This window comes from Dipodomys spectabilis, unplaced genomic scaffold (assembly GCF_019054845.1).
Source record: "Dipodomys spectabilis isolate Male_0828 unplaced genomic scaffold, ASM1905484v1 ptg000365l, whole genome shotgun sequence".
Taxonomy (NCBI): Eukaryota; Metazoa; Chordata; class Mammalia; order Rodentia; family Heteromyidae; genus Dipodomys; species Dipodomys spectabilis.
Window position 1 is genome coordinate 10720532 of NW_024871042.1, and position 22490 is coordinate 10743021.

The window sequence follows — 22490 nt, forward strand, 5'->3', positions numbered from 1 at the left end:
GCAAGCATTCTACCACTAAGTCACATTCCCAGCCCTTATGATAAGTTTTTAATGGTGGCATTCAAATTTCAAATTGGCTGCATTCTTAATGGGTTCAAATTTCAAATTGACTGCAAAAATACTTTTAAGCACATTTTTTAAAAAAGGTTTTCTATCTTTAAGGCCAGCAAGAGTTTCATCTTGTCTTCTATCTTTAAAGCCAAGAAGAGTTTCATCTTGTCTTTCCTCTTACAGAGATAAATCCTACTATTTATATATTAGTCAATACATTTAATATACACATTAGATAATGAGTATATTTATAGTACTGCTTGCTCATTATAATTGGGAGGAACTTTGTAGTTTCTTTTGGAAATATTTAGAAATATTATGATGGAAAGTAGTGATTTAAAATTCAGCTATCTAAATAGAGTTATCATTGATTTATTTTCTAGTAATGGCTATAAATGCATAATTTCATCCTGCCAGAAACATTTTAACTCAGTGTAATCACCACAATAGATCTGGAAATCTTACACCAGTGTGCAGCTAGAGTTAGCCCTCCAAAAGCAGACACTCAGGAAGAAGCCTGAAGAAGTATATACAAGCTTTCAAGCCCCATATTCCATATTATCCAATATGGCTCCACACTGGCTGTGTAACAAACTGTCAGGAAAGGACTGACAATATTTTTTCCATGAAAAGAAATATTTTTACAGTAATACACTTATATTTAACATGGATTTCACCACATAATCTGAAAACACAGTTTAAAGAAAGTAAACAATACCAACCGAAAAAGCTGTCTTTTCTTATAGATCTCATTGCATATGGTACTGTCTTCCAAGAGCCTACTGGAAATGAAAAACATGATTTTTATGATATGAAACCTAAGTAATGCCATATGTCAAATGGACATGTACTCTACTATAATGATAACTTTCTTGTAAGTAAATCCTCTATATCATCTTCCTCGTATGTTAAATTTTAATGTAATAAAATTAGTGATTGGCAGCATCAAAGGGTTAAGATCTGTCCCTACACTTGCGGAAGGAGAAAGTAGTTGAAGTTGTGTAAAAGATGGGGAGAGAGAGCTAAAGAAATTGATATGTGCATAATAGAAATTTAATTAAATATACAAGTTGTGATTTTGCAATCCAGATAAAAATAAAGTTTTATTAAAATCATTTCTGTCCAGCAGAAAATACAGATTCCAGAAGCAAATATCCAAGTAAAATTAATTTTTACAGGGAGGTTTTCAGGTTAATTTTTCTTGGGACCAAATCAAGTTTTGTTTATACATGATATTTGATATGTGTATATATATGTATACACACATACATAGATAGATAAATAGGTAGATAGATATGTATGATCAATTATTATGTTATTGCTGAAATTCCAACCTGAATATACCAGATGCTTAAATATAAATGAATAGGATTAGGGATTGAGGTGGGGAAAATGATAGGAAGAATAAGGATCCCAATTATTGAACTGTAGGCCAGCACTTAACATTTTTAGTGTGGACATAGAATTTGAAATGCTTTCAGAATCATTGTAAAGATATTAATTCTCATGGATTCCCCATTTTACTCTTGTCCTGGGATATGTGCCTAAATCTGTGTGAAGATTTAGAGTTTTTAAAATCTCTTACATAGTCTTGTTTTGTAATTTCATTTTGTCTCTAAAAGAGTCTTTCTCTTAGAATTTAGTTACTTGAAGATTTCTAACTGCTAATATGAATGTTGACTTTTTAAGATCACTTTTTTCAAAAATACAAGTTTAAATTTCTCTATGTACTTACTGGTATTTCACCAGCTCCATTTTAATCCATTTTAGAGAGATACCTATTAAGTTGACACCTAAAGTAAAATCAACAACAGCTTTCTTTACCAGAACTATATTTCTAAACAAGTTACCAATAATGATTCATATAAAAAATGTGATTGTTACAGTAAAGATGAATTCTTTTATATCCTAACCTTCATTCATGTCTTAGATATCTGTGAATAAACCAGTGAAATATTTTAATATATATTCATCTAGAATAATTTCTAAAGTACATATGTTATATTTGAAGTATGTCTGCTTTTATCCACAAGGTATCCTATAAACTTTAATCCTCTTTATATCTCATTTTCTCCCTTTCAATAAACCTTAAATTGGTTATACTCTAAATCCAAACCAGTTCAGGCAAGATTTTCATGCTAGCTGTTTTTAAAGATTCATAGTTTAGAAAGAGAAACTTTGGAAAAGGTTTTCCAACGATTACCTCTATAACTATATAAAGAAGTGGTCAACATTATCAAATACTGAAGTACTTTTATCAGCCTTTTAAATAAACCAATAAAACTGTTCATTCCTGTGAGTTCTTGACAATTCTTTCTTCTAATACCAGATAAAGGTAAAAAGAATTATACTTTGGTTGAGACTTTAAATAAGGAAAATGTTTAATTCTCTGTCTGGAAGTAACTCAGAGAACTTTTTCCCCCGAATTCAGTACCTTTAGACATATTAAATAACACATATGTGTGAATATATAGGTATATATGATAGATATATGTATTTACTTATACATATATTCAAGCACACATATATATATGAAATATATATGTGTGTCGGAGTATACAGAACACACATAACAGACTATTTAATGATATCAAAAAGAAAATTTCATTTTACCTGTTTTCCATATAAAGACTTTCCTGGGAGCAAACTGACTGAAAAATAAAAAAAGGAGTTGTATCAGATGTTCGGGTGTGCTGAGGGATCCCAACTCTATTCCTGAATTAAAACCACTTCCCCCCTCCTAGGAGAAAAGGAGTAAGAAACTTATGTACAAAAGAAAGAAATAAAAAAGGAAAAAATAGGTTAGCATTTGAGTTTAAAGATCAACCAATTCTCATGCAGAACAGGTAGTTTTTGTCATCAAGGCATGTTCAGATTTAAATAGATTAAGCCCTGGTCAGCATCAAGGTCAGAAGTGATGTGAATGAAAACTGCTGGAGAAACATACAAGTCAGATGGAGCTGCCCAAGTGCAGCCAGGAACAAAAGCCAAAGGCAGGGCCCCACAAAAAACTCAAAGCAGACATGCAAACTTGACACAGGCCACCCAAGGGAGGGAGCATGAGGAAGCCATGATTCTGTCCTCACTGCTTCGAACTGAGACTCTCTGCTGAAAGAAAGAGAGAGGCTACAAGTCTCTCAGAACTAAACCCATCATTAATCTTACATAAGGGGGTGAGCAGAAGGCAAGTTATAACAAATGAAGCTAATTAGGGAAGCATGATCAAACTCTGGTTTTTCTAGGCCCTTCAAACAGAAAGCAAATGGCTTTCTTTTACACAACTGTTCACTTCACATTCCTTTATCTCACATCCTGTGTTTAATACACAATGCAGAGCAAGATACAATTCCATAATCATTTCATACTGAAGAAAAGTGGTTTGAACCAAATGTCAACCAAAGAAAAAGAAAATTCCCCACCAAACATAGTGCTGTCTGTAGAATAAGATACAAAGTTTTGAGATAAAACCATTTTATGTCCAAGGTGTTAGCTACACACAAAGAGGAATGGTATCAGATGTGTAGATGGTTTCTAAGTGATGGATAAATGACCCATTCAGGAATTGAAGAGGATATCCAGGTCTATTTTAAGACAAAAACAAGAGGCAAGCAGAAGTTTGGGGGTTCTTCATTTTGCTAGAGAAATCACTTCTTTGCACCCAGCCAAAAGGCTCAATTTAAGACTAGTGTTTTCTTCTCTGGTCTGAGCACAGCAGTAAGGGTCTCTAGTGGTTTTCTGCTTTTATCTTTCTGTATTCAACATGGTTCTCAAATGTCACGTGTGTAGGACCCTTACTGAACAGAAAGTAAAAGCTGCTAATTGAATGAGAAAGCCTTCACAAATAGCTTTCTCATTTGGACTTTTATACTGAGAAAGAGAAACAAACAAAAGATGCATCAACCTTGTTCCTGCAAAGACCTTTTTTGAATTCTCAACTACAAGTGTTGTCTTCATTTCCCCCAGTTTGAATTTACTACCTGATAAAGTCATAGAAGAAAGTGAGGCTGTTTCAGGTGGCCATTCTTAGTCCAATACATTTGCTGCCTCTCAACTCTTCTAGCTGGATAGAAGTCAGTTAGGTTTATAATGCTGTGACTAGTATTGGAATGGTTGAAAAATCCACTCCTTTGAAGAAGTTGATCAAAGACACACTGACCTTTTCAGACTGCTTAATCTAACAGCATTTGGGTGGGGGTAGAATAAGCTATTAAACTCTTTGTATTAAAATGTTATGATACCAGCAAATCAAAGATATTCTTTCACAAATTCTCTCTCAAGACTATTCTTTAGATTTTTGTGAGAAGGGTCTAAGAAATCATCTCATCACCTCTTCCCTACATTTTCAAAAATCATGAAGCGACATTTATGGCCATGATTCAGTCGCTGGTGAAAATAAATTTTAGAAAAGGGTATTAATAACTTGCACATTTAATAGCAGAGAAAGATAAAAATTGTCACAGTAATTAAGTACAACATTTAAAGCTGTCACTTATATGCATTCCCAGATATAAAAGGCTCCTTTCTTTAAAAGAGAGAAACATTTTTTGCCTAATGGGTTGAAGAATTCTTCCCTGTATCTTATCTCCTCCCCCCTTCCACCTATAAATGCCTCTCCAGGGCATTATAGGCTCTACCAGAAGTTCTCAGCAGGAGGTACTCCAGACAAAGTGAGAGGAGTCAGTGTGTGATAGGTCTCTCTGAGCTCCTAGTGACACATAAATAGCCTGTGTAGTTTCCCTCCAGGAAAAACATACCTTTCTCAAATATACACCTTTATTAATACAACCCTTTCAGAGTTAGTAATATCACATCAAACTGACCATCAAATAAGCTGAAATAATTACCAAAGAAAAAGGATTATTTCCAGAATGACTGACAACAGATACTTATAAGTTGAAAAATGAGTTGATCTGTATTCTGATGTATAAATATTTAGTTCTCAAATAATAGTCTTATTTCAAGATACCCAGATTCTCAAACCAGATTTGAAATATGTTTTCCACATATTTTGTGTGCCTATATAGGAAAGCATTTGCATGGGCACACATGTACACACATGCACACACACACACACACACACACACACATACTCTTTTAGACACTCTTTGACAAAAGATTCATTTGGAAACATTCAAGAACAATTCTAATTTTAAAATCAATCCATGTTTGCTAAATTCCAAATACTGGAATCTCTGAAATCTCTATTGTTATTTCAACTAGCAGAAACTAGATATATAATTATTCAATGTTTCAAACTGTTTGAACCTGTTGTATTCTACCTGTTTGAACCTGTTCAACCTATTTCAACCTGTTATACCTAAGCTAATTGACCAGCAAAGCTGATTTTCTTAGTTTATTTTTATATTATGAACAAATTAAATAAGATTGGTTAAGAAAAAATATTAGACTTCTCTGAATTCATTATCCATATGCTGGATCCTTTGCATATGTTTTGTAATCAACTTAATATACATTAGTTATCATCTTGAAAATAATGATTTTGTTTGTTTTGCCTCAACAATTTAGGCAGAGATAGTGACCATTTGGAGTTCTAGAAATTCCCTGATTAAAGTCTTTCAATGTGCTATGTAAATCATGAGGAAGAGTTGTGTAAATTCAAGAAAGTTCATTTTGCCATGTTGTCCTTGAGAATGTGAGTTAACCGAGGATGTAGAAAGTATCTTGTTAATATAGGGTTATCTCTAGTGATCCCTTTTCTTTATGTTCCCAGCCTTGGGGGAGGCAGGGAGGAGGCCAGGGGAACTTGCTGTATAGAGCTTTGTTCTGACATTGTTTTGGATGTCAAATAGAATTCAGCAGAAGCCAAGGTATATCATTCTCCAAATTAATGTATGTGACTGCCATCTTGGGCTCAGTCTCTTTCCTTAGCAAATCTCTTTCTCCTGATCAAGTGGTTGCCATGTCAGGAAGGCAACCAATGGCAGAGATCAGAGATCTTCTGATTATTGCCATGGAGGATTACTGTTCACCATGTGAATGAGCCTGGACACAGATAATGAAGCCTGGTCTGTAAATGGCAATAGCCCCAGCTGACAGGTTAAGGCCAACATCTGATTAGAGGCTTTGCACCAGAGACATCTGCCAAGCCCCTGCTACAGGCCTGAACACAGAAACTTTGAGATAGTAAATGTTTTGTATTCATTGATTTAGTTGCGTAAGCAGCTAAATCTTGAGATGCTTTGTCATACACAATAACATAGCTTTACCAAGAATACCAGTGGTACTGCTGCTAACTATTTATTTATTTATTTATTTATTTATTTATTTATTTATTTATTTATTTATTTATTTATGTTGGTTGTGGAGCTTGATCTCTGGGCCTTGGCTCTTCCCAGCCTCAGCACCACTTCTGGTTTTCTGGTGGTTAATTGGAGATAAGAGTCTCACATATTTTCCTGCCTAGGCTGGCTTTGAACTTCAATTCTCAGAGCTCAGCCTCCTTAGTAGCTAGGATTACAGGCATGAGCCACCTGCTTCTGGCTGCTGCCAATTCTTAACAGAGCTACCCAGGGAGAAAGACACTGGGCTTCCCCACTTTCCACCTTCTTAGGATTTTAAGTGCTAGCAGAATATGATAAATATAAGGAATATTCCTTTAGAAACACGCACACATGTGCTCATAGCATATCACAAACGATAGAGGCTTCAGTTAATTCTGGGATCTCTTCTATTACCGTATTTTGAATGTAAGATTCCAATTTTAAACCCTGCCCTACAATGCTGTATTAAAACTAGTCCCAGGAATAAGCTGGCCTCCCATTTAAATATGTAAAGTCACATGTGTTGGCCAGTAAAAACCCTACCAGAGCAACTCAAATCCTTGTTTGTACAGAGGACAGAAGTCATATCACATTAAAGATGGCTGCCAGCTGATATCATGGAACAGAAAGGCTTGGCAACAGTTGGGCCTTTTAACATTCTCACACTGAAGCCTGCTCTTGCAGGGTACACAGCCATTTGCATTTTGTAGAAAAGCAATGTGGCCATTGAAAGTCAAAGTACTGTGTTTACCTCAGTGCTCAAATTTAGAATTCAGATTCAAGAGTGCAAGAGAAGTCAGCCAACCCCTTCTTCCTGTGAGACCTTTCCATGGACAGGACATGAAAAGCAGCAATCAGGAAGCAGTACCTGGATCATCTTCATACCAGGAAAGCACTCAAGATGGCAACTCCTTTGTATAACTACTTAACGATATTAATTTAAAAAAGAAACAAAAAACCCCATAAGGCTATGTGTGTGATTATCTGTGTGATTAGTATTTGTTTTATATCATAAAGATTCATAAATTTCTTGGCTTACCCAAACCAGTATGTCAATGTTTTTAATGTATGTTTGTGCATGCATGAGGAATTAAGAGTGGGTAGAAGATTAAAAGGTGAAATAATTTTCAATAAAAAGTTCTCTCTAAGCCGGGCACCGGTGGCTCACGCCTGTAATCCTAGCTACTCAGGAGGCTGAGATCTGAGGATCACAGTTCAAAGCCAGCCTGGGCAAGGCAAGTCTGTGAGACTCTTATCGCCAATAAATCACTAGAAAACCAAAAGTGGCTTAAGTGATAGAGCGCTCACCTTGAGCTGAAGAGCTGAGGGATAACGCCCAAGACCAGAGTTCAAGCCCCACGACCGACCAAAAAAAAAAAAAAGTGCTCTCTAAAAACATCTTCAGAAAAGAATGATGATGTGATGATGTACCCCATCACTCACCTCTAAGCCTCAACCTCTCACGAGGGGAGTAGACTTTTTCATCATTCCATCCTGATATTAGACAAATACAATTAAAGGTCTAACATGTATCAGGCTGTGCTTTGCACCTTCCAAAAGACCTGACCATGATCAGTCCAAGTAGAATCTCCTAAAATTGCATCCAGATTGCTAGTGATGGCAATCTCCAACTGCCTTTCTCCCCATCCGCTAATTTCAGAGCTCTGGGTTGGAATATTCAATAATTAAAATTGTAATTTAGAGTATTCAAGAAAGGGAAGGTGGATAGGAGAGGGAAACAATGCAGAACTGTAAAAGGCTGACTCTTAGATAGCTTTAGATTTCAGCATCAGCACCAGCTAGGTGATCTAGAACTCTTGGTCAACCCCCAGAGCAGTAGTCCTCCAAGTCTAGCATTGACACCCAGGCCTGAGGCTGACTTGGTATGAGGCCCCCTCAAGGGCAAATTACAGAGGTATGGAAGTGGAATGTTGCACTTGATGCCTCTGTGGCACCAAGTAGCCCACATGTCTGCTTTTGCTGAGGGAAGAACGCAGGCTATATGCGAAAGCTCTAATGAATAGGAGGAATAGAAAGCTCTGTGGAGATTGCTTGTCCTTTTAACTTTCATGTTAAATACAGCCTTAAAAAACTCCTTTTAGATTTTATTTAACATAATTACACTTTATCTTGACCCTAGAGGATAAAAAGTAAAAAAAAAAAAAAAAAACCTAACCATGTTTTCTTTGTTAGAATTTGATCAAAAGAAATGATTTTTTTGAGTATTCCCTTCACAAATTGTTTGCAGATTTTATTTGATCTGAAATTGAGGAATAGGGGATCGAGCATTACTAACTTCACTGTAACGAAGTGTCCATATTTGCAAAGGACTCTGAAAGTACTGTATGTTTGTAGATGTAGGTAAGTGTACGTGTGTGAGCAACAGACTCTTTCTTTGTAATTCCTTCTTTTGCATAATGGGGCATTTGTTAATCCAAAATGAGTTCTCTGTTGCCTAATGTGGATGTGTAGGTATTTATGCAATCTGCCATTCTCTCTCTGTATGGAAGGTCCATTTTACTGACCAAAATGTTGCCTCTCTACTTTGATACTGATCACACCCTGATCAGACCATTGGCTCATTTTCCAGCATTTCCCTGAACTGACTCCTCTTCCAGAAACACTTTTCCTTTGCTACTGCAGTTTGATTTGCTGCTCCCTGGCTCCAGCCTCTGTCCTCCTTGCCAGATCCCTGTCTGGGGAATGAGGCTGCCTTTCTGCTGATGGAAGGCCCAGACTAAAGAGGCAATTAAAACAACTACTCACATCGTGTGCAAATATTCTCTCCCTCACTCTCTGATACTCCTCTTCTCTCTCTTCAATTGATTTACTTCGTCTGTCATCTCTAAATGGATGCATTCTGTTTTGCTGAACAGAGAAAAGAAATCAGGAGGGTTATCCAAGTTGAGTTGTTAAAAAACAACTGTCAGCTGAGAATATTAAATGCTCATTTAAACAACTGGAGCATGACAAGTCTCACCCTCTCTGTCCCTGAGGAGGCTGAGTGAGGGGGACATGGACCATGTGTACATAGCATGCAATGATGGGGTGTGTTTTGTTGCTTGTGGTAGTTTCCTTGCTGTAGAAGAGTAGCTCACGTGTGCCTATATGAGTGTACCTGAATGGGGCACAAGTCCTGAGAATATACAACCTTCCCAGGTAAGGATTCTGTCTCATTTTCTAGCCTGTGTGTTTTTGACTCCTCAGAAGAAAGCAGTGAGGGACATGGGGAAGAAATAGCTTTGAAAACTTGGGGATAAGAGAACGAGCAAGTGAGCCCATTAGCACCTTACGTAGGGGACAAAATGGAAGATCGTGTGGACATCATTTTACTGTCTCCCAAGTGGCGGTGCTTTTTTATTTGAGCAATGGTCCTGTGAATGGGTTGATACAGGAAGAAGGACCTTATGACTACAAGTTATATCTATTTGTTGATCAGGGTCAATTCGGACAAAGTGAAAACAACTCAAAGAACCCAGCATGAGGACTGCTCTTCTTCTTCCTCTCCTCTGAGCCATTTCCTGCATCTCCACTACCCTCCTGTCTAACCATGGCCATTCTTGACACCATGCCCTGCACTTAACCACATTCATCCGTCCATGCACCAGACACCCTGCTAAGTACTCAACACAGGCACAGATTTTATAGTGAAACACGAGCCACAGTGCAACTCAGTGGCTGTGATAGTGGTGGGAGGGAAAAAAAGGTGAAAGCGATGAACAAATTTGATTAAAAAGTTCGTCAGAGATGCACACTGTGGCTCACAGTGACTCAGAGAGAGCAATTAAGAAGAGATCCTGAGTGAGATGCAGATTGTCTTACCTTTAAGAATGATTAAGCAAAGTCACTTCAAAAATATCTATTTCTGAGTGTCAGACACAAAGTGTAATTGCTGTGGCATTTATGTGGCTTTCTATTGTTCTTATGATCATTTAGAATTTGTTTTTCCTTGCATTTTCTAAGATTTTCTTTTTCCTCACTCTGGATACCACACCCTCTATCTAGAGACGAGATCAACAAACTTTCCTTATCCTGGGCCAAGTACCATGATCCAGGCTCTTCCAGGTCAACAGAGTGTTTTGTCACAAGCACATTACACATGGATAAAGTTTGGCTACACCTCATGCAGAACAAGCAGACAATTTTACATGGACCAGAAAAGATGGAAAGAAGGCTGGGTGACTAAACCATAAACTCGATTGTGTGTGTGTGTGTGTGTGTGTGTGTGTGTGTGTGTGTGTGTGTGAAGACTTATTTTAGGATAGTTGCAAAATCCACCTGTCCTCACCATAACAAGGTTTGTTCTTTACAGCTACACCGGTGGGGTCATCAGTCCGTATGATAATCCAACTCAATTTGTGCACAACGGAAGGACAGAGCTGTAGGGAGTGGAGCGACTGGCAGAGTTACACAGACATCTGGAAATGCAGCTGACAAGCTTACCCCAAAGCTGTGAGCAGCATCCCGCACCTCCCCATAGCATGCAGCAAGTACTGCACCAAGCACCACCCATGCAACCCAGCACAGAGCCATTGCTAAAGCAACCAGGACATGGTTTCTGGCTACCCATCAATGCCAAGGGGGAAAGCAGGGGAGCCAAGGGGATGGAGAGAGGGTGGTAGTGTCAGAGCAGGAGGGTAGGGAAGGCAGGAGGGGACCACAGAGGAATGACAAAAACATCAGTCAGCCCACCTTCAAAAACAACAATGTCAGCCACTCTCAAACTTGAGAACCAACCTGATTGTCTTCTTTATCAATACTAGAGTTATCTCGCTTCAAGATAAACCGCTTCTGGGATTCTTCACCTTTTTCATCTTTTAAATGTTCACAAAACCTTTGCTCTGGTCTGCCAGCAAAGTAAAACATATCAATAAAAAAGGCTTTTTTCCCCCACCCCTGTGATTAAAGTTATTTCTTAGTGTCTTTTTTTCCCCCCTAAACTGGCATTTCGTTTTTTAAAAAAGAGTTTACAAAGGCTCTGATGTTTAGTGTTGCTGGCAAGTAGACAATGTCACTTCCCAAATACTGTTTGTTACAACACTTTTGTCCCTTTTGAATTTTGAAGCTGGTTTGCTGTGTGTTCATCAACAGGGCTACAGCTGAAATAAATTTAAAAGGCTTAGCTAGACAGATAGAAAGATAGGCAGACAAATAGATATAGACGTAGATGTATAGATATATGGCTTGGCTGTTTTCCTCTAGTTATTTTAAGCTTGGTTACTCCTGAATTCAAATTAATTTCCATTCATATCTACACTCTGTAGATCACAAACCAGACTCATAAATGCATAGAAATGGAAAGTACTGTTCTGGCCCTGTCTCAAGAGTCTTCTGGAGCTGTAGAGAGAGAGGATTGCTTCAAAATGATTTCTTTCTCCCAAGACAATGGCTCTGGAATCTGGGTCCAATACATTTAGACATTCATTTTTTTTTTTTTTTTTTCTGGTCATGGGGCTTGAACTCTGGGCTTGGGCCCTATCCATCAGCCCTTCAGCTAAAGGCGAACACTCTACCACTTGAGCCACAGTGGCACTTCTAGATTTCTGGAGATAAGAGTCTTACAGACTTTCCTGCCTGGGCTGGCTTTGAACGGTGATCCTCAGATCTCAGCCTCCTGAGTAGCTAGGATTACAGGCGTGAAACACCGGCACTTGGCCATTCAGACAATCTTGACCAAGGGCTCCAAATCAGTTTAGGACTGGAGATATTCAGGTTAAACAACTCAATGACTAATTGGTATAGGAAAAATTTTAGCAAGGACTCACTATCAATGAGATGATTGTTTTCTTAGATTCTCTTATTTGGTATTATTAAAGGAAATTATTCTATTTCCTTGTTATTTTCCCATGATTATGACTAGGCACACAGAACTTGGTCAGATTAATCTACACCAGAAATACTGAAATGTCTGTCCCCATATTCAAAGCACTAGTAATTGTGACTCTCCAAAGAGTTTCTGTGTTTTGTCTGGTGTTCTCTGAAACTCAGAGGAGTTCTTCCCTGCTGGGATCATTTTGACAGTAGACAGGAGGGCTGCTTTACAGTCCCTGTGGTCTGCAAATGTCCTTCTCCTCTTACAGCTCCAAAATAAGCAAACAGCACTAGGAAACAAAAGCAGTGGCTCCAGTGTATATGTCAGATAGTCATGAGAAGCACTGTTTCCTTAAATGTACACACAAGAATTAATTGTGAAGTCTAACAGGCACTAGCAGAAAGCTGGGATCATGCCAGCTTTTGTTGCCGGCATCATTTTTGCAGTTCTGGTGGTAAAAGTTGGGTGCAGTAGAAATAAATCTTCTTTTCCTCTTTGAAAGATGAAGGACAGAAAATACCCTCAATATTTCTTTTGACCTAAAAAAAGCCTGGGCAAATGCCCACAGGGATGGTCAATAGATCCCTTGGTCTATGGCACACAGTGGGTATGAGATACTCAAATCTCACCACATTACATCATCTTAGTGATAAATGAAGACATTTTCCACCAAGAATAAAATGTAATAAAATATAAAGCAGAAAAATCTGAACGTGATAACATGGTTTAGGACAGAATGAATAAAATTTCACTTTATAAAGAAGGAGTCATTTGTGGTAGAGAAATGGAACATTTGGTTCAGATTTGTCACAATGTATCTCAATGACATAGGATACTGTAAATCCTTGAATTGTATCATATGCACCTTTAAATGATAACAATTCTCCAGAATTTTCTAGCCTCCCTATATTTGAAATCAATACTTGGTTGCTGGTACATAATTTTTCATTGCAAGTAAAATTAGGAGGCTGATTTAAATAAAGATGTGGATTGTATCAATGTTAATTAGGTTGTGTCAATGTTAATTATGTCTCCTCAAACATCCCTAGGCTATGTATCTGACAAACTGCAGTAATCAAAATAATTTCTTTAAATTTACATGTACTTTTTTTATTTGTTTCTAAGTGTCTGATCCTACTTATGTAAGAATGTGGACATTTTGATTTATAAGCATAAGGTGAAATTTGTTTCATCTAATTTCTTTAAAGATCAGAAACAGAAGGAAGAAATGACACTATTCAAAAAAAGACATGTACTCAATGCCTGACTTATGTAACTGTAACCCTTCTGTACATCACCTTTACAATAAAAAGTTGTTTTTTTTTAAAGACCAGAAACACTAGAATGAGAATTTAAGATTCTAACTGCAACTCAACTTTAACTTTCACGTGGGTAGCTCTTTGTTTCTTTCAAACACTTAGTTTTAAGTGGTCATATCTATGCTTGACACATGGGTCACATTCAGCTGAGTAAAGTAATTAATCTATGTGTGGATGGATGAATATTTAGCATAGTTCCTTTTAAATCACATCATTCAGAGAGAGATAGGAATGAAATATGAGGTCATAAATTCTGTAATTACAAAACAGAACATGAGAGTTTGATAGGAATATAAGTTAATTTTAGAACAGAAGGAAGATTAGATTTATGTTTTATTTTGACAAAATTGATCTATCTATCTATCTATCTATCTATCTATCTATCTATCTATCTATCTATCTATCTATCTATCTATCTATCTATCTATTTATCTATCTATCTGAGGCTGTCTTTGGAAGGGCAGGATTTAGGCATGGGAATCTCTGCTCTCTTAATTTTAAAATATATTTATTTAACGAATATACTAACTGAAAGTTGGTAGAATCAAGGGAGAACTCAAATAATGTAATTCCTCAGAAAGGAAAAGGAAAAGTTGAACAACAGCAAAAAGCCCACCAAAAACCCAACACCAGGAAGTGGGTACTTGCAAAGGGTAGGATTAGATCAAGGAGAAAGGGGTGGACTCTGAAGAGGAGAGGAGGGCGAGAATGCAGTCAAGTTCAGTGTATATCCTGTTCAATGTACATCCTACAAAATTAAGAGGCGTGAGAAAGAGGTGAAAAGGGGAGGGATAGGTCAGAATGTTAAAAGGGTGACATTGATAAGATGCACTGTATTCATAGACTGTTTTGTCAAATGGCAATTCCTTTGTGCAACTACTTAAAGATAATGAAGTGTGTAAAAAACAAATGTTGTACTGGTATTTAATTTAACTAATGGAATTTTTCAAATTCCACATCTTTATGGCACTGTTTATGTTTCTTATGAGGATAGATTGGGAAAATATGCTAATCACATAATAGTTACAATAATAATATAAATATTTAGAGAAAGTGTATCTCATATTGATACAAAGTAGTCAGAGCAATTCCTCAGTAGCTGCATTTCCAATGTCCTGTTAATATTTTTTCTAAAGTTAGTATGTTCAAGTGATTAACCCCTTCCTGTTTTTTGAAAAGTATGATCGTAAAGAAAACATTTAAAGCTTGCTATAAGAGAATTCAATAAAGCTAGTGAAATATTCCCAGGTTGGTTTACTCTTTATGGGTTTCAAGTTAAAGTACAATTTTAGTTTAAGCTCTGGCATACTAAGGCATATAGCTGAATTACTGTAAATAATTAAACTGAAAATTAACAGTAATGCACCCTTTAAAAATTCCTTTTGCAACTAATTGAACACTGCAGGAATATTATTCCTAAGCCATAAAAATGAATGAAACTAAAATAATGTGTAATGGAATTTTATTTAGAATGGAAATGAATTATAGTACTTTGAATGTATTAGTATGGATCTGACCCTAAAGAAAATATTATATTCTCAAGGCTACAAAAGGTCATGGTATTCATGAAATTGATGATGCCTAGATTTCACTGTACATCTCATGGCCATACATCATATAGACGAACATTTTCTTTTCCTTGTGGATTTAGCCCACGAGGTACTATTTTTAGCTTTCACTTTACAGTCACCAAAAAAGCACAGAAAATAAATGTAATGCATATATAAATAGAAAATACCTTCCTCTTTTCAAGGTAAAAATGTCTTCCCACAGTGTGTAACCTGTGTCCACTGTGAAATGCACTGCTCATATATCTGAATACTGCTAGTATTTCCTGTCATTTCTAGGCACCCTGGACAATAACTGTGAAAAGTTAACTCATGATGGGTCCTAAATTAGAAGAGCTCATGAAGTGAAAAGTGGTGTGTAGCTGCTGAAGGTAAGCACATACTTTCTTCCAATGTATCATTTCTAATTTTAGAGATTTCCTCTTGAAGCTTGAAACATACAAGCACTTATCTTCCTCCTCCTCCTCATGATCATAATGATCCATTTTTTCAGTATCAAATTTTTAAAGTTGAAGGAATAGTTCACCTTTACTGCTATGTTCTTCAGATCAAATTTATTGCTTTCCCCGTTAAATATTTATTCTTATTTTATCTCCTACATATACATGGAGAATTATATACTCCTAACTATTGAGAGTCACAGAGAAATCATTGAATTTCATTCTGAGCAACTGAAAAGTGATCTTCAGTGTGTTTAAGCATCTGAGTGGAGAAAGACTTAGATGCCCAAAAAGACCAAATATTTTGATGGTTAAAGAACTTATCAAAGGTATTTCAATTGTAAAATTATAAAGAAAGCACTCTTCTTTTAGTCAAAATTGAAGTTTCTATAATTTTAGTATCTTTATTAAAAATAGAAAGACTTCTGTCTTTCTTAAGAAAATGTGTATTTACTTGCTTTTCTTTGGGCAGGACTAGGATTTGCACTCTGAGTTGCTAGGCAGGAACTCTACTCCCTCCAATAATATTTTTCTCTGGTTATTTTTGAGACGGGATCATAATCCTCTCACCCCCAGCTTGCTTCCCAGAGTGGCTGGGATGGCAAGTGTGTTACAAAATGCCCAGATTTTTCTGTTGAGATGAGCTCTTGCAAACTTTCTTTCTCTGCACAGGTTGACTTGGAATAGGGATCTTGCTTGATGTCACAGCCCATGTAAGATAAGCTGCTTTATCTCTTGGTCATTTTATACCATTTCATTCTCACTTAAAGAATGTTACAATATCTTACACATCCAAGATGGGAAGTGGTTAAGCATTCAAACTCTTTGTTAGCATTCATCAAGCTTGTATTCCTAACTTTACACCTCTTTGTGAAATTCATCATGTTCTTTTCCTGTTCTCTAGTGGACTTAAAGATAAATCCTCTTTACACCTCTTCGTGAAATTCATCATGTTCTTTTCCTGATCTCTAGTGGACTTAAAGATAAACAAAGGAAACCAGGAATAGAACACTTTGACTTTCCTTTACCCAGGACTATGAACTGCATGAATTGAACACAGTCAGCCTGGCTCAGGAGCTATCTCTTGCATGGCCCCTGTGACTCTGGCAAGCACTTTGGCTATGTGAATTAAGGGCCTTAAATATGTCAATTTACTTTGACAAGTGATTCTAAGGATAAACCCAGAAGGAAATAGAAATGAATGATTAGAAACCTTTGTCTTTCTAAGGCACAAAGCAATGAAGGTCTATGATGTATAGAACAAGTAAAAGGTACATTTTACAGATATGTAGTTTTATTAAATAATATCCGGTAGTGTTGGCTGTACATAAAGCCAATTTATATAAGCACAGATATACCTTGATTGTATTTATATAAAAACTATAAGGTAAAATAGTAGTGGGACCGTTAGCCAGAGAATGATGGGATGAGCCAACTTACTTCTAATGTTTCACGTATCTATAAATATTACAATAAGCACTATTATTTTATAGCAACAAAATAATGGCAGCTATTAGCTTAGAAGGATAAGAAATTAATTCTACTACTTATTAGTTGATTACTATTCAACCATTGGATTATGACAATTATTCTTAAATTTTGAATATTTAGAAAATAATCTTTTGTTAACATGTATTATTTCATAATCAACTTAATTGGGCATTTTGGAGATTTTGTTTTGTCAAACCAATTCTTAATCTTTCTATTGTTCTGCTGCTTTTAAAGACTACTAGATTTAATTTTCTTCTCTGTTTCTAGTCTTGGCTTATTACAGTAAGACCTGCCAGTATATATAGATTCCTTCCTTCCTACAACATCACTCTCTGCTCTTTGTTTTGTTCCTTCTTTGTTTGTCAGGAGAATATGTATTTGCTAATATAGCAATTACGTTCAACCTGAAGACCTTTGTTCTTCTCTACAGGAGAAGACCCACTGATCCTGACATGGGAAAAGACCCAAAGGGGTAAGGAGAAAGGATAAAAGAAAAAATTGGAAAGGGTAAAGATAACATAAACCAGTAAATACTTGAAACATATTCTCAGTTTGTGTCTCTTATTATCCATGAACTGTATAGAGGATGGTTTTACAAGGCTACCAAATTAGGCATAGCCAGACAGGTATGTATAGGTTAAAAAACAAAATGACTCTGTACACCAACTTTATAATCACAATAAAAATTTCGATTCCAAAGAGAACAAGACATCTGGCATTCTTCTTTAAGTTTGCCTGAAAATTAAGAGTTTCCATAAACAAAAATTAATGTTTACAGTAGAAAAACTACATTACAGTAAGGAAACACTTCAAAAATGATCTGCAGATAATCTTGCATGAAATACATATGAAGTGGTATGCAAGTCTCTGATCAAATACAAGGTGACATATAATATATGACTAGATTGTTGAAATTATGAAGGCATTTTAAGTTTGTTTTTTTCTGAAATGCCAAATAACCTGTAATTTGTAAAGATAATGGCTATTTGGGAGAATTTTTAATTTTAGGATTAGCCTAGGACAATTTCAGCCACTTTATATTTTCAAGAATACCAATGGAATTTTCTAAGTATACTTAGAAACAAATAATCTAGCCTTAAGCCACAAATGTGACCAGTGGTTCAGTATGTATTTTTCCTGCCATGATTTCAGCAGAAATACAACACTTCGCCCACTGCCATCATTTGTGTTCACTTCCAACAATTATTTTTTGCTCCTGCTAAAGAAAGTAGGGTTTGAAAGAACTAGAGTTTGAACTCAATGTTTTGTGCTGGCTTGCCTGGTGCTCTACTAACTGAGCCACAGCTGGAAACTTGCTTTTGCTGGTAATTTTGAAGATGGAGTCTAGCAAAGTTTTCTGTGCAAATTTACTCAAATTACAATTTTCCACATCTCAGCTTTCTGAGTATTTAGGATTACAGATATGAGATACTAGCACACAGTTTCTTGATAGTTCAAACAATAGTATCACACACACACACACACACACACACACACACGCACACACACATGGAAAAACACTAAGTCCTGGTAGCAATTCTGCCTACTCAAGAGGTTGATTTCATGAATCATGGTTCAAAGCCAGCCAGGAAGGAAAATCCCTGATTTTCTTCTCTCCAACTAATAACCCCAAAAGCTTGCATTTAAGCCCTGAGTTCAAGCCCCAGGAACAGCATAAACAAAAAAGAAAAGAAAAAATAGAAAGAAAGCTGTCCTTTCAGCCTTGAATCTTATTAATAACTGTGTGACATTTTCAGTTCATGTAGCTTTCTGATGGAAAAGTATTTTTAATTTGTTTTATTATGTAAAACTCAAAATAATAATTCTTACCTTAAAGTATATGGGGAGGAATAAATAGATAAAAGTCAGTGAAGCCTAGCACTAGTTGTTAGCAAGGATCACAATAGTTGTTAGAATCTATTATTACATTATTCATATTTTTCTGAGTAGGCTAAAAATAAAAGCTACCAATAACTATTAAAACAATATTTTCATGAGTGTTAATCATGGTAGATTAAATCTCTATTATTACATTCTATTATTTAATTCATTTGTTTCTCAGTGATGCAGTCAGGTTTATAAAGAAAGTGTTGCTGCATTTGGAAAGTGCTAAATATTATTGTTGTTTCTTGGGATGAAAGGCCTTTTGCTAACATATTAGAAAATACATAAAAAGTATTCCATTGAAACATGCATAGAAATGTAGTATTTAAATTGCTCGATAGTTCAGAGCTTCAGTGTAGTTTAATTAATATAGGATTATCAAGTTTGGTTGTATACACAAAGAAATGCCATTCTTTTCTTCATTATCCTAGTTTGAAGGCCTGAGGGAGTAAAATGGGAAGGGATTTGATCTCCTGGGAATACCAGGAATCTGGAAGGGCTGACATTTGGAAGGAACCAGTTTGCATTATAATAGGTAAGTGTCCATTTGCCTTAGTGGATTCCAAAGTGTTGTTTGATGACTTGTGACAAGCACTACAACCTTATTATGGTCACACCCATTTATACTAATAGACTCTCATTTTCAAGTGTTCTCTAAAACTTAACAGGGTACAAGTACATAAATGACTATCAACCTACTTTCCATGAGCAAAGTCTTCAGGTACCAGGCTTGTTTCTCCTGTCTATTGTGAACAAAGCTGCCAGCTGAGAGAACCACCCCCACTTAAGAACTATATCACAGGCTAACTCTGTATGTAGTGTGTATATGTACAATCGGCCTTTCTTTAACTGTCCTAAACTGTGTAATGCATGTTGTATGTTTACATGCTAAACACACTCAGCACAAATGATGGTTTTACATACTCATACATATATAACTCTTAGTGGAACCATCTTCACTTCTCCAATCATGAACAAAAAAGGAATACATTTTATACCCTGTTCTTCCTTCATTTAGTGTGAACACTTAAGAAATATATTTTATTCCTGTCACAGTGTAAGAACATGGGCTTAGGTTTGGATTCATGTTGAAGAATGTTAAGTTAATTTTTAATCTGGTGTCTCTTGTGGCTGTATGATAATTTTTGTTATTTGCACTTAAAAAATGTATACTTTGGTCCACATTCACATTGTTTAACCTATTCTCCTGCATAATTTTTAAAGACTCAACATAATGTAGGATTTTATAAGTAAACTAATAGGTAGCAATGAAAGCAGAGTGTTTTTTTTCTCATTTTACTATTAATGGTAGCTCTTCTTTGCTTCACTATTAATTAAGAGTCTGGGTAAGGAGCAGAAGCCATGGCTTCTGACCTTGGTCTTCTGTGAACTGACCAGGTGAGACAGAGCCTTAGGCTTCAGTTCTCTTACAAGGTAATCCATCTTAACTCTCCAGAATGTTATGAGCACAATAATTGAATAAATAGCCAAACCAAAAAAATAGAATCTTTGAATGTATCATTACCCATAGGAAAGCTTTGGAAAATGGTTTGTTAAGGATACAATGTTATAGAAGGTACAAGTGAATTTCATTTCCAAAGTTAAATAATAAGTTACCCTATGCAAATAAGAAAAGGAATATGATGAACTTATTTATTCTCCTCACAGTGAATATCTGAAATTTATCTTTCTGGTCTGCAGAAACCTATATTCTCTGAGGCAAACGAGAGCAATAAAGTGGGGAAGAAAAATTTATATCTCAGAAAGGGTATGGAATCTGGCCAATGTGCCTAACCTTGATTATGAATGATTAAAAAGCAAGGAAATAGTAAAACGTTTAAGGAGATAAATATGTTAATTACTCTGACTGATCATTAAGTAATGTTTATAGGTAACAAAACATCACATTGTGTACAATTATCTTGTGTCAGTCCAAGAGGGGGAAAATATAGCGTGGTATCTGTTGAGTGAATAAACTGCATGGCTTTGCTGTGAGCAATGTAATGCTCAGGTTTCTGATCTCTGGCTCCTAGCCAGATGATCTGCAACACCATCCCTATAAAAAGTGCACAGTAAATTTACCATGTTTAGAAGTGACAGGATGCCAACCAACCACTCAGATTTCTAAGAGGCACTTAAATAAATTGATGTTTGGTCTTCTTCACAGGATGCTAAGTGAGCATCCATCAGGATGCTGCTAAGCTTGCTCACAGAGTCACTCAGGGTTCTAGACAAAGAAGCAGAAATGAAAACAAGCATGGGAGAAAATGCACATTTGTTGGTTTTGTCTTGTTTTGGTATAAACACAGTCCCCTGCAGGGATTGAAGTGGCTCAGGGTCAAAACCCAATGTGCTATGACTCAGCTCCTTGCGAAGCACAACAGGAGACCTCTGACCTTGGAGGTCCTGCCCACCTCCTTTCTGGATCTTCCCACCATGAAAATGACTGTTGTAGACCATGCACCTTAGTGAAGAAATGATTCATCATCTTAGGGAATCAATAAAATCAGTTATCTCATTTCTTCACCCGAGAGAAATGATCTAGTTTTAGAATAGGCTGCATGAGATTTCATTGCTCTTATCACTCATAATTAGCACAGGTAACTACCTTTTCTGGAACCAAGAGCTACACCTATACTCCATACATTTCTCCAGCAAGTACTCAGGCTCACATTTGTTAAGAATGAGCAGGTTATGTCTTTAGATATTTTACTCTAAAGGCAAAACCCCTAACCTACTGCCTTTGGGTCACTTTTTGTTATTGTTTGTGGAGCCTGGAATGAACTCTGTTTCAGTGGATTTGCTATTACCTTTCTTTATTCTGTACTGTTAAGAGGAAGAGATTTAAGGCACTGAGAGTAGGTGTATGTAAAAGACAAAAGAAAAAAATAATGTTTAAGAGATGACAACCTTTTAACATGAAAAGTATCTGGGAAAATTTAAAGAATTGTTCTGATTTAATACAAAGATATCCAGATATATTTGTGTTCTCCTTGCCAAATCTTGTTCTCACGGAAAATCTTGGCCTTTTGGAAAATACAGGGACCAAGATGATGGCATCTACTGTCCACACACTTCACTGTCCATGCCCATTTTTTTTCCTTGGTAACAAAGAGAAGAGGAAGGTGAATCAATATTCTAATAAGGAAACAATAAACTTCTTTGTGCTAAATATACAGAATAATAAGTCAAAGGAGAGAAAAAAATGAGAGACAGACCCTTCTAACATAAAACTATCTAATATAAATAAAAAAACATATATTTGTAGCACATGAAACTGTTTAACAAGGTAATTTTAGCTACTGATGTTTTAGCCTCAGTGCTAAATATAAAAAAAATATAACTTTAGCTGAGCATGGTAGCAACAGACCAACTGCTCAGGAAGATGTGGCAAGAGGATTTTGAGTTCAGAGTCAGCCTGTCCTATACAAAAATCTGTGTTTGAATTTATTTTGGAAATAAAAGGATTGGGGATGTTAACTTAGTTATAAAGCACGTCTCTAGCACATACAAGGTTCTAGGTTCAATTCCTAGTATTAGAAAAAAAAGAATAACTTTATAATGAAATGCATAATCCCAGGGACTCAAGTACCTTTCTCAGTTAGGCTTCTAATTTATTATCCTCTTGCCTTTGCCTCCTGAGT

General features: G+C 36.2%; 1 protein-coding gene across 1 annotated transcript in view; it reads right to left on the bottom strand.

Annotated features, from left to right (window-relative positions):
• Arpp21 (cAMP regulated phosphoprotein 21) overlaps window positions 1–22490 on the bottom strand; it is a 118403-nt gene that overhangs the window by 78264 nt on the left and 17649 nt on the right. The window contains exons 9-12 of the mRNA XM_042666448.1: window positions 11070–11178; window positions 9099–9200; window positions 2665–2702; window positions 774–833 (exon numbers count right to left, since the gene is read on the bottom strand). Of these exons, the coding sequence (XP_042522382.1) occupies window positions 774–833; window positions 2665–2702; window positions 9099–9200; window positions 11070–11178 (309 nt within the window). The remainder of the gene's footprint in view (window positions 1–773; window positions 834–2664; window positions 2703–9098; window positions 9201–11069; window positions 11179–22490) is intronic.